Source organism: Atractosteus spatula, chromosome 6 (assembly GCF_055471065.1).
Source record: "Atractosteus spatula isolate fAtrSpa1 chromosome 6, fAtrSpa1.hap1, whole genome shotgun sequence".
NCBI lineage: Eukaryota > Metazoa > Chordata > Actinopteri > Semionotiformes > Lepisosteidae > Atractosteus > Atractosteus spatula.
Window position 1 is genome coordinate 49014271 of NC_142711.1, and position 14021 is coordinate 49028291.

Sequence of the window (14021 nt, forward strand, 5' to 3'; positions counted from 1 at the left end):
GGGGAGATGGGTGGTGATTTGGAGAAGGAGTTAAATAAAACACAGGTGAAGTGGAAAAAAATGAGTTGTTTGTGATAAGAAAATGCCATATGGCTTAAAAGCTATGGTGTACAAAAGATGAAAAGCCTAGTACTGATTTATGAAACTAAATTCTGGCCCCAACAGAGGAAAGAAAATGAGTGTGGTGGAGATGTGTGCTTCACACCTGTGAAAAGCAAGGAAGTAAGGAGCAAGGTTATCAGTTAAAAGGGAGAAAATAAGAGAGATGATTACAAAGCCAGCAGAATCAGGAGGTTTAAGGCAGAAAGGACTTGTAGGAGAAGCAGAACAATGGACATGACTCAGAAAAGATATGATGGTAAGGTGAATCTACAAATGACAGGACAAATTAAAGTGGAGAGTAAGGACTCATGAAGATAAACCCACTTTGTGAGACGTAACCAAGTGGAAGATTACATTGTATGACATTTTCTTCATTGTCAATGTATGCATTATTTTCATTATCAGTATCTGATAAAAATGCTAAGGGTCTTTTAGAATTGTATTCATAATCTGGGAACATGAAAGGCTGTCATTGTTTGCATTCAGCTAACGTGACTGGTAACTGCTCATTGGTTGTGCCACTGTACTTGCTATATTTATTCTACACAACAGTTTGCTTCATTGCAGCATATAATACATAAATCAATGTAACAGATCAGCAAATAAACTGACTTTTGCTATGAATCAGTTTTTTCCAAGATGTTTTCCCATCATGAATGACCGGTACTGAAACAATGCATACACAGAACACAAAGACAACGCATCTTGCAATTTAGAAGTTTTAGCAATGACGTCTTTAATAGATATCTTAGTTAAAATATGTTTACAAACAAGAAACCACTTAGAAAAGCATACGCTTTAATTAATGAGGTCCAACACAGAAAACGCTGAGCACTGGGATCTTCTGGAATGATACTTACTTGAGTGCAGCTTAAGCTCTGTAATCCCGGGTTCGAGACTGGGCCAAGTCTCTAGCTGTCTATAATTACAATTCCCCAGGTAAGGGGAACACGATTGATCGAGTGCGGGTTGTACTCAGAACATCTTTTATAATGTTAAAAATATATATTTCTTACAGGATTCCTTAAGTCAGTTTCAACCACATTACAGAGATTTTGTTCTAGGTTTATACAGTATTCCAGATGCAAGTCCAAATCAAATGTATTAAATATCATTAGCCTTTACTGTATAATAGTCACATCCGATAGGATCAGGTTGAAATAAATAAAAGCAGAGCGCACTGAACACAATATACAATGGCTTTATTCAGCTGAGATTTAAACTGGGCTAGCTAATCCCCGAACAGTCAGTTCAAAATGAAAGCTGGCCTTTATTTTTCCTTTATTCCTTCCTTCCTTTATTCTTCATTTTTGCATAGACAAAAATAAAAAGTGAAAGTCCTTTATTTTCTTCCCTCTTTTTTTACCAAGTAGCTTTCTGAATCAGTCAGCTACTTAACTGCCTGGCCAGTCATGAAAAAATGAAGAATGTCTTATATGCATGTATTTATCAGCAAAATTAACAATGTGCACTGTGTCTCATTGCATTTTCACTTTCATTTGTATTGTATTCCTTCTAGGAAAAACGACAGCAGGAGTGAAATTGCTGGAGTGAAATAAAACCCTTAGTGAACACTGGTCGGTAAGCATAACATTAAGCATCAAAAGAAATTTGTTAAGGAACAGAGCACAAAAATAATGGAGATCTGAGTGCTAGCCTTATTTTACCTCTCTGTCTCGAGCATGTTAAGTCATCCACTGTATAAGTTAAGAATATGATGACAATAGTACCTTTAATCTATCCAATTGTTCCAGTCAGTGCCTACTGTACCTCTGACTTTTGTCTCAGTGCCAATTCATTGCCTCCTTGGCTCTGACTCAGCAGAATCCTGTATCTCTGTAACATTTTTTTTTAATGTTTTCATGCAAGGATTAGTATAACTTGTCTTTATAACACAGTGGAAGAGGTAAAAGGGAGAAGAGTAATTTTCTGAAATAAGATGAAATAAAAATGTGAATTTTTCTGATGGCAGCTGTACACTGCATTGAAGATCTTACAATATGAAAAACCAGCAATTGCTCCACAATGATATATTTACATTCAAGCATTTAATTACTTTTTTCCTTCTTAAAACCACCAATCACTGCATCACTTTCATCAAGGGAGTGATTCATTGTTTTAATAAAGAAAAGTTAGTTGATATCTTTTCATAACTTTAAAATCACAAAGTTACATTTAATGAAATACAAAATTAATTTTTCATCTTTTTATTGCTCAGCAGTAAAAAGTACAGTGTATATACTACAATACAAAAGTCTTGCTATTGGTTACAAGTTCAACCTTTTCCCCCTTAACCTCTTTTTGCATAAAAAATCAATACTTATATGCATTCTTGTACAAGAACAGCATGACATTTTTATCATCGTTTTATTAGCCTTTCTGAAGTTAAATGCCACCAAAATACATGCTTTTGTTAAAAAAGGTATGTGAAAGTCAAAATTCATATAATAACTTTCAAAACAAATATAATAACTTATAATAACATTTTACACAATCCTTAGCAATATAATAGTTGCCAGGTATTGTTTTGGGCTCGATAGCTGTTAATCAACTTGGCTCACCACAAGTCTCATGCTAGCGATGGAGATGGGGAGAAGAGAGATTAGACAATGTCACTTTCCACTGTTTTTCATGCTGAATGTCCCCCAGTGGCCAGGGAAACTAGTACTCACTGGAGATGTGATACCAATCTCACTGAAAACAGCAATAGCTCACAAGAGACTGGCTAGTTAAAAATACCCTGGCGATCGTAAGCCAACCAATTCACCTATTACAAGGTCAAGCCTGTTGCTACTGGCTAAAGACCAGTCTAGCTTAGACTCTAAAAAGTGAATGTTTCAAACTCCACCCAAATAAGCAAATGGGAACCCACTCAGTACTTATTTTTAAAGAAACAGATAAGAAAAGATATACCACAAAAAAATAGCATATATTTCTTATCAACGCTTAAATTAGGGGACAGTGCATGACATATCAATACTCATATTTTCAACTGCAGTAAAAGCTAATAGAATATAAAAATGTACTTGGAAAGGATATAAAGCAAAACATACAGTATAAATTCAGTATTTTAGCGTTCAATAAACTGCTTAACGTACACACTTCATAAGATCCGGCTTCACAGTGGGGCTCACAGTGAGGAATATCCATAATAGCTAAATCATTGTCTGCTTAAAAGACATTTAAGCCTAATGTGCTGATAACATACATGTTGTTTTAGTTTAGGTGTGTGAAGTACAGCATCAGTAACTCCAAAAATCGTCCTTGAAATCCTTGAAACAAGTAACAAAATCTGTTCTTCTAAAACATGTTCAGTGCAATAGTAACACTCAATGCAACTTTTTTTTTGGTTTCTTTCTGAATTCTGTGAGGAATCAACTGAACTGGAGGTGATTCATTTCGGGAGGCATTTTACTTCAGAAGTATATGTATATGCAGGTGTTCAAACAAGCGTTAATATTTAGCTCTCCAAAAATCTCTGATATGAATATGTCCTTTATGGCACAAAACCCAAAACACATAAAGAGACCTGAAACAGTAAGACAAGCAAAGTAAACACACACTTTTACAGGACAAATAATACACCCAAATGAGAAACAATGGCTGAAACATTTAGACTAGTGCTCATGTATTCTTCAGATGGTCCTTGGTAAAGGCTATTTCAAGGCCATTACAAGATACTGAGGTCCTGTGTTGAAACCCTGCCTACAAGGTATGTCATTGTCAAATTAATAACTGTTTCTAACTTCCCACAACCCTTAAGCATCCAACCTGCCAACAGACAACAGGCATGAATGGCAAAAATCCCCTCAAGTATTTTCAAGTAGAATTCAAGTTCAACAGGCTTTTAGTTTTTTAAGTGTTTTGGGTTAAGTCACTGCATCATTTTATTTCTACATCAAAATCCAATCTCTACATTTACTCAACTCACCACACCAATTTAACAAAACTAAAAAGGAACCAAAGATTGTAATTAGAGAAAAAACAAAAACAGATAAAACTCCTATTATCACAATTACATAGCCGTAGAAAACATACATAAGAAAAATACACTGCTGGACTTCATAATTAAATAGTTTCTGTTTTATTTTTTTTAATATAAAGCACAGTCTTTAAAAGTTTTACCACATACCGTATATAAAAAGGCTGACAACCTCAGGGCAAAAATAAAAATGGTGGAAATATTCTCTTTGTATCTCATTATTTTGCAAAGAAAAAAAAAGCAATTTTAAGACATGAAAGCAAACACGTCAGTGGGCCTTTATTTATATCTCCGACACTGGGTCCCTGTTTGTAAAAAGAGTTTCTTGACAGAATGGGTTGACCAGGACCATTCCACTCTCGATGTAGTCGCCATTTGGAGGGCAACAGGGATCTTGCTCCTGAAAGGTAAACGTAAACTGAAGTTAGACACGGCAAATACACGACAACAGCAAGTCGTTCTGTGTGTACACTGCCTTCTGTTTATGACACAGAACACAAGAAAGGCTACAAGCACGAGGGCGTCAGTCACCCCATCTTGCACATTTGGTAGTTGAGTAACCTAGTCTAAAAAGTTATGAATCTCAAATTTCATACAAACCATTCCTCAAAAGAACAGTCTGGGCCTCAACCACCTTGGTGGAAAGACTGTTCCACAGCTGTGGTTGTGAATATTGTTGCCCTTTTTTCCATTTCTGAAATTCAATCCCTTGTAATTTCCAGCTGTGATCCATGTCCTTCTTTCCCTACTGAGTGTGAAATAGTCCCCTGGGTTGACCTTGAGGAATCTGAGGAAAATCTCCTCTCAATTTCTTCTCATTTGTGTTTTTACCCCTTTCTTTACTGTACTCAAATTATTTTGTCTTTATATTTAATCATGTGTTATTGTAAATTTTCTACAATGCCATGGAGAAGGGCATTTGCTAAAAGCAAATTATAATAAGCACTTCCTACAGAGAACATTTATTCCTTTATCATGACTTTATATGAAATATATATGAAACCAGAAATCACTGTTGTTGCTCTTCTTTGACCTCTTTCTAAGGCTATAATATCATTTTGGAAGTACAGTGATCAAATTCATATCAGAATTAAGGTATTAATTGTGCATCTCAAAATTTAAGCCTAACTTCCCTGAATTGAAATTCCACACAAAGTGATATGAATTCATACATGCTGAATGATTTTTTATTTCTTCCCACCAATTGTCTTCATGAGGTATAGAAGAATCTATGTAAACACCTGTATTGAAGATAATATATTATATATATTGAATCTATGTATTACGATATTATTTTCCTTCCCTACTGTATCTTTTTTCAGTTGCAGAGTAGCTTATTCGTCAATCTAAAAAACTTGGGCACCCTCTTTAAAGTGCCCTCCTTCCTCTTATTATTTCTTCTTAACAGCTCTAATGAACCACTTTAGCCCTTATTGTTTTAGGGATGAATAGATTTTACGCCCTTAATATTATTTTCTTAAATTGTGCCAATCCTCGTTTCCACATCTTGCTTGGTTAAAAAGGTTCAGTCCACCTTTTATTTCTGTTGCCCGAGGGTCTTCTGATCCCACCAAAACTGGATTGTGTCTTCCCCACACCACACACTCTCACTCTCTACTGATTCCTAGTAGCCATATAATAATGCTATATTTATATAGCACTTTTCTGGACACAGCATTCAAATTGTTTTACAGATAATGGAGATCCCTTTCACCACCACCAATGTGTAGCCCCACCTGGATGATGGGATGGCAACCAAAGTGCACCAGTACTCTCACCACACACCAGCTATCAGTGGGGAGGAGAACAGAGTGATGAAGTCAATTCACAGATGGGGATTATAAGGAGGTCATGATAGGTAAATGCCAGTGGGGAAATCTGGCCAGGACAACAGGATTACACCCTTATTCATATAGAGAAACGCCCATTTTTAATGACCACAGAGAGTCAGGACCTCAGCTAAAACCACCTATAAATCTCAATAACTCATGAATCATGATTTTAAAATAGGCAGTGTTCTTTGCATGTCAATGTAACACGAAATGGGACAAAAGAAATATGGATCTTTCTGTGTTGTAGCCTTAACTGAACATATTACAAATCTTAAAATGTTAATATAAAAATAATTTGGGGCTTTTGCACAGTGATTTGCACACATGAGGAGACCAAACTTAACCACTGCTAAAATGCAATACTCACCTAGTGAAGCACAGCAGCTATTCTGCTTCAACAGCCCAGCTATGCAGCAGATTAGGTGGATAAAACAAAAAAGACTTCGTTGAAGTTGAATTTAAGGAGTAATTTAGGTAGCAGGATTGTGCAAGATTATCTCATGGCTAAGCATAATCTTGCTACCTAAATTCCTGAAGTGAAAATCCCAAAGTGCCCACTGTCAACATACTGTACGTGTGCTTTAGTTTGCATATGGCCAGGGAGAAATGTGCTAGCTACTGGTACACCACCACCAATTTCAGGAGCAACCTGGTTTTCTTTAGTGGTCTCCTAACCCGATACTGATCACACCCAACCTTGCACATTGTAGCTTCTGGAATTTGTTGGCTATCCTTCTTCAACATCCTTTGCACTTTTTTCAGATTTGCAAAAAGTAATAGCTATTAATTCTTTCAAAGAAGGGAATGGTAGTACACCCAGTACTTGGGGATTTCATTGTATATTACTCATTATATAAATTAAAAAAAACATTTCTAAATTAATACAATCTTTTCAGCTTTTGAACATTTTTTTTACTCAATTTAAAAAGCAAACTTGATGCAAAAATTTTGTTGTTGATCTCATGCTTAAAATACCTTATACCATATTTCAGTCATAAAAACATAACTGATAAAATTCCAAAAGATACAATCATTTATTTTTTTAATTGCAGGAACATGTCTGTGACATGTACATGTACATTGAACCTTGTGGGGTTGTAATGTGATTTTCAGCACTACTGTACATACTGTACAAGTTCTGTTCATTCAAGCCTGAAACAGTTATATTTCTGACCTGATGGGGATGAAGAGAATTTATTTTCCCTGTGCACATGTTGAAAAGGGAAAAGGAGAGATAAGAATAAGAAGTATGTATTTTCAGTGGAGTTTAAGATATATGATGAATGGTATATAGATATCACTATAGCAAATAAATGCAGGTTTTTCTTGGAAACTGCAAAATGGAGATGAAAATGATTAACATACAGGAATTTTAACAGAAATGTGTATTGGCCATTGGGAAATAGAAGTGGTCTCAAGGAGAAGCAAACTCTGGAAATTAGGTAAGAATTTCCAAGGGAATTGTGTTTTTTATTTTTTTAAACTATACCTTTCCATCCTTCAGTTTTCAATGACCACTCAATCTAGTGATGGATTGCAGTGAACCAGAGCCTTACCTGGCACAAAATGAGTGCAAGGTAGGAAACACTTGGCCAGCATATCCACACATATGTGGTACATTTCTGAGATTCCAGTGAACCTAGACTGCATACTTTGGACTGTGAAAGGAAACCGGTACACCTGTAGAATTCCACATGAACACTGGAGAACATGTATACTTCACACAGAACATCTGACTTCACTTCATACTTTCCCATACAAATATAAATGTTTTGGAAAAAAAGGTGAGTTTCTGCTGGGAAATTACTTCGTTTGGTTATATTGTATATTTATTTAGCACCTTTTGCAGCAGAGGTGTATGTAAACAAATTCAACTTGATGGGACTTCTCTCTTTTGAAAGCCTTCTTATGTTCATATGCTCAAATAAAAAAATAGGTTAAAATGTAGTAGCAATGCCATTTGACAACAATTTTACTACCCAGGTTCCTCATATTAAGATGAACATAAGTTCCTCATATTACAGAAGTAAAGCAAAGTTGGGCCAGATCAGTACTGGGACTAGAGACCTTCTAATGAAAATCAGATTGCTCCTGTTTGTGATAATGGGGGATCAGTAGGTGGTGCTCTTCCCTGTGGTCCAGAATTTTCTAGCCAGTGTCCCAGTATGATGATGGGACACTTTCCTGTAGGAAGGTGTTACCTTTTGGATGAGAGGTTAAACTGAGGTCCTGACTACTTTGTCCTTGAAGATCCCATGACACTGGGATACACTTATAAGAGTATGGCTGTTACCTCCAGTATCCTTTTTGGGCTGTGCTAAAGTACTCTTAATTCAACTTCTCACTTCTCCAGTCTGAGTGCAAATGTGAGTGTAAAAGTGAGTATGAGTGTATAAGTGTGAGTATAATCATGAGTATGAGTGTGTGAGTGTGTGTTAGTATCAGTGCCAAGTTCTAAAAATCACAATAAACATGAGATTAAAAACAACAGGAGACAAAAGTCAAACAAAATAAAAAGCAAAACAGAATGCCAAAATATCCGATAAACATAAGAAGCAGAAAACAAAGGACAAAGAAGAAATGACCTGCTCACATTCAGCATCCCATGCATGTCACTGTCTCAGTCTCCAGCTCCTTCAGAACAGAATGCAAATGAAAATGTGAAACAGAAACAGAGCCAGACATATACAGTAAGTGCTACAGTGAAAATTAAAAGCATAGAAAATAATGGTTAGTTAAAAGCAAGACATGCCAATTAACTGCACCAGTACAGTCCTTACACTGCTTTTATCATATAAAATGTTTAATACAATGATGTAATCTTAATATTGTGTATTTTTTATATTTTTAAATAAATAAGTCTAATCAGCATAACATCAAACAAAAGTTTTGGCATAGTGGTAGATCACAAGCACCTTTTAGTGAATTATTTATTAAGGTTGCTCAAGCACCTCATCTACTGCTGTTGCCAACGACAAATTATTGTTTCATTGAGATACTTATATGTGATATTGGATTTACTTTACAATTTTTTACTACACTACTTAAAATCTAATGACTAAAGATGGAACCATTTTTATTAGTATATCACAGGACATTTAAGGCAATTCAAGTATACTAGTAAAGTGTGGATGCAGGCAATTGTGATTGATCAATGCATTTCAAACCACAATCAAAGTAAAATGTACACAATAACGTAATAATGACATGTTATGGCCTTATTACATTGTAAACAAGTAGGCTTGTAAATCCATCTCTTTTAATCCAATAGAAATATTGCTTTCGATTTTGAGATTGCTTTGCTGGCAAATACTACTTCCTTGTTAAGTCTGCATGCAGATCACATTGGAATATTTCTGCAGTGAAATGTCTGCTGCACAACCTGCTCTTATTTGCTTGTACATCACACTACATTAGTCATTACGATCACTAGTGAGCAGGAAGGGTCACATCATGTCTCAAATCGTGGGAACTCAAATGCAAGTTGCGATAACATGGCAACTTACAGTACTATTTTGTTACTGAAATTTAAATATCCCATCTGAGAAATTTAGACAGCAGTTCCCCTTTAAATAATAATGTTGAAAATATTCCTAAACATTTAATCAGTGGGCTGCTCAAATGCTTCAGTAGCATAAACACACTTTTAAAACAACTCCAAAGTATCAATATATCAAATATTTGATATCAATATATAAAATAATCTGTTTTTCTCACAACGCTTACACTTATTTTCTTTGTCAATACAACCACATGCTGTAATGAATTCCAACTTTGCTCTTTGAAGTCTTGTAAGGAAAATGGCTCTTTTTGTGAATTTCTGTCATTCTACAAACCACAAAGGGAAACTCTGTTAATGAGTAGGTACTGAGCAAAGCACTAATCACACTGTTGTATGAGCTGTACATTCTGTACGCTTTCCAATCACAGAACGGTGCATACAATAAAGCTTAAATTCCATACATTTCTAAATGAAAGCCATTGTATATATTTGTAAGACTACATATCTCTATTACCTCTGATTTTAATATTGCCTATTTAATATTGTATTTTAAAAACATTCCACTTATACTGTTCACAGAAATGTGGGAATAATTGTGTGCGTGTATTTGAATTGAATTAAAGATCTGCTATTTTCATCTCAAACTCTGCATGTCCTTTTAAACTGGTTTAGCTGACTTGTCACATGCTGTACATAGTGATTCTCATGCACGTGTGCCCTACATTTAAAAGTACATAAAAGTCAATGTCATATGTCAATGCCATTTCAATATTTAATTCTTTGAAGCTTATCTATTTTAATTCAATACGAGGGGTTGTGACTTTTAAAAAAAAAAATTAAAGGCCACTCATATTTTCTCCTTATCACCCCTTGAATATGAAATACCAAGATGTGTAACATAATGTGCAAAGAAAGCAATACGTTCTTTGTGAACCTAAATGTGCAAAGTTGGCTGCCATATACATAAAAGATGCACAAGTTTACCAGCTTTGAAACTACAGCAAAAACGCTGAGGCTCAGAGAAAGAGAGAAGAAGATTCTCTGGAGTCCTGCAGGCTGGAACAAGACAATGTGTTCCTATCCACCAACAGCAGAGTCCAGGACCCAAGGTTGGCATGAAATTACTGGGATACATGACTACAGAGGTTGCATCAATAGGAATGGTCCCTCAATACTGGCCAAGGTGGGTGATATGAGATGCATTGTCTCATGAGCAATGACAGAGCATGTTCATACAGGAAAAATGATGAGAATCTTGCTCAGGTGTCTACAGCATTGTTTTGGTGGTAGTGGCGTAATGGAGGATAGCAACTTTAGGAACTGGTTTGCTGCGTGTAATGGTACTGTATATTCCAATCTCACTGCATAGCAACATATTGAATACAGCTTGAGTCCAGTGCTCTATCACTTTTTAGAGCAAAGAAACACTTTCATTAAGCTCATATGAAGGACTTTTCTCCTTCAGGGTAGGACAGGAGCCACATTCTCGCCTGTATTTTGTCTCATTTGAATGCAACTGAGCACTCATGGGACAAGGAGGATAGACACATACATCATCATGAATCACCACCAAAATAACAGTGCTCATATGAGAGCTGTTTAAAAGACCGAATGGAGCTTCAGGCTGTGCTCCAAGCGCAGTCTTTCTACCAGTGTTCTGCTTTCAGATTTGCATTCTGGTGTTTGAGTTGATGTTGGACATCCCAGGTAATTGCCAACTTATGTAGCACTACCTGACATGAATGCACAATTTAAACAATACCACATGGGGCTTTCAAACGTTTCATTATCTTCTGTATCAATCAAACAGCGATAGTAGCCAAAAGTGCAGAATAAATTGATTCTTTCTAATATTAAATGGTAACGTATTACTAGGACACCAAATCTAGACCTAATGGATACTGTTAGTTGTGCATTGTAGTATTGATCAACTTTATTATAGTCTTCAAATTTAAACCTTGTGTTGGTTTGAAAGTTAATGTTGCAATTAGCATTTTTAGATTGTTGTCATACAGAGAAATGAGCTCGCTCATCCCCATACTCAATCCAACCACAGTACATGAAGTACATAACAATGTTTTTTTAGTACCTTATCTTAGTGTGAAAGGTAAAGGTGAAGCCGTGATCCCATTCTCATTTGACATTTACAAGTGTTAAAATCAATAAAGCCTCAACTGTTAATCCTACAGCCGCTTCAATTTCCAAGATGAGCCGCCTTTCCTTTGCATGTTCGTAACGCTCTAAGTGCCAGAAATTACAATAGGCCAAACCTAAATCACTGTTTAACAATAAGGTTAATACGTTCTTTGTATAATGTCTTGAGAAACAATGGTGTCATGACCGTGTACGTAAAAGCTTAAGTCTCTCATTTGAAATAAAATATTTTAATGTCCCTGTGGCAACTCCCTCTTAAACCTGTATTGTGACGAGGAGAATCTTACACAAGGCCATTGTGTATGACACCTGTTAGTTGGCTCTTTGCATCATTCACATTTCTATGTGGAATGTAACCGCAAGATTATTTTAAGACTGAGGCCTAAGCCATACCAAATTTGTGTTATCACCAGACCACCCTAATCTGGTCTGTAGTCCACTTTGCTTATCTGGTTTCCCCTTTTGTCAATCATAATGAGATTCCTTCAACCTGAACTTGCATCTGAAGTTATTCTGTCCACCTAAGAGACACCACCTCCTTTCCCAATGAACCAGACTCCTTGTAGAGTGAGCTTGGAGATTAGTTAAACTTAGTGATTGAAAGAGTGAACTGTGCTTCTCCCCTCATATGTCTCCAAATAACCTACTTCCTCTTATCCAATTGTATTTAGAAGCCCTAAGATGACAGGCGAATACTGACCCTTCCGTACTCAGTTCAGTTACGACTCAATATTACCATTTGGAAATACCATCGGCAGAACTGACAAGTCCTAAAACTAGTCTAAGCAAAACCATTCTCATAAAGAGATGTCTTCGCCTGATTTCTTTACCTACAGTACTTATCCATCCATCCAGAGCCTATCCCAGCAATCAATAGTCACAAGGCAAGATACATCACTGATAAGACATCAGTCCAGGCAGTGCACATACAGACACAAACACACATGCTCAAACAGGCCCAATTTTACAGAAACCAATTAACCTTCCAGTAAGTCAGGACTGTGACAAGAAGCTGGTGCACCTGAAAGAAACCCATGCAAACTCAAGGAGAACATACACACAACACCCCAGATCAAGAATTTAACCCAAGGCCGCAGAGCCATAATGCAGCAATGCTAACCTCAGTACCACTGTGCAGTCCTCATCTGATTCATCTCTAACCCATGTGTGAATGCTTGCCCTATCTCTCTCTGCAGTGATTTAAACCTACAAGTATAACTGTCTCAGAGAGACAGTTGCTACAGTCCCAAAAATGACATATATGCACATGGACATATAGATGCTGTACTTGATACAGCATCTATCAATCAGATAAGCAGGTCTTCAGGGCAATCTTTTCCTCCCCTTTTATAAACATCCCTAATTGTAGAACCACAATTGTACCTCTGCTGTTTCTAAAGACTGGATCTCTCTTGGTAGCTCGACTGCATGCCTGTTGAAGTAGTCCATGGTGATCGCATTGTTCCAGTAGCTCAAGTTGTTTTCTGAGTTGGAGGTTTTCTTCTTCCTCCTCATACAGCAAACTGTCAGTAAAACAGCTGTCAAGGCAGGGAGAGACAAAGGGACACCCTTAAGTGGGGAGGAACAAAATCAAAAGACTGTGACACAAGAACGTGGGTTAACACATTGGGATTTAAGATCTGGTTAAGCTTTACATGCGATGAGATAATTCACGACATTGGAAGTGCTTCAGAAATTTATCTGTGCATCTAAATGATGTCCCACGTAAGCTGGGAGCTGTGTGGTGAGGCTTCACATGTGAAAAGCTACAAAGGACATGCAGGAAGACTAATATGAAATAGAAGACTGGACATACCCAGGTTTTCTATTTATACTGCAGAATTATGTAAGGCATATATGGGATCATAAGCAACAACAGTTACTGTACATACAATGCACTTTTGGCTCTGCAGGAGTCTCAAAACGGTTACATTTAAAAGCAGTAGCATCAGTAAAAGTGGGAGCCAAATAACTGTTAGGAATGACTGTTTAAAAGCAATATGATTAAATAGTAAAGTGTCTTTTCAGCAATAGTACTGTACATTCATTGTTTATGGTTTATCTTATTAACAGCCTTTGAAATCCGTACATTTAGTAAGAAACAAGTAAAAGATTTTTGTTTTAAAAAAATCAGTAACAGGGGATTTAAAAAAATGTTCAGTTTAAAAAAAAAAAGCCCAGAGCAGAGGACAAAACTAAGTGTCCGTAAAATAAGTCTTCCACAAGCACACACAAGGTAGGTGGCTACCTAGCATGCTTGATAAATAATAAATAAGAAGACATCCCTTGTGAGTGTTTGTGTCTTTCAGGAACTTTAATTCTCTGCATTTCTTATTACCTGCATTTACCTGTAATGTTAAAAGGTGTCTCTGGTTAAGCAACAGAATGCTCATTTAAAGTGAAACTTGATAACTCTTTGGTTTTTATGCTCACTTTCAAAGCATGTTTC

General features: G+C 36.4%; 1 protein-coding gene across 4 annotated transcripts in view; it reads right to left on the bottom strand.

The window, feature by feature from the left end:
• Positions 1-2293: 2293 nt before the first annotated feature.
• Positions 2294-14021, bottom strand: part of tmem108 (transmembrane protein 108) — a 97682-nt gene continuing 85954 nt past the window's right edge. For 3 of the 4 annotated variants that reach the window (XM_088918933.1, XM_088918934.1, XM_088918935.1), the window contains 2 exons: positions 12956-13110; positions 2294-4484 (listed from right to left, as the gene is read on the bottom strand). In XM_088918933.1, coding sequence (XP_088775059.1) covers positions 4368-4484; positions 12956-13110 — 272 coding nt within the window. In that variant the 3' untranslated portion in view covers positions 2294-4367. Of the gene's footprint in view, positions 4485-5843; positions 6323-8509; positions 8551-12955; positions 13111-14021 lie in introns of those variants that run through there. The other variant, XM_088918936.1, reaches the window with a different exon arrangement.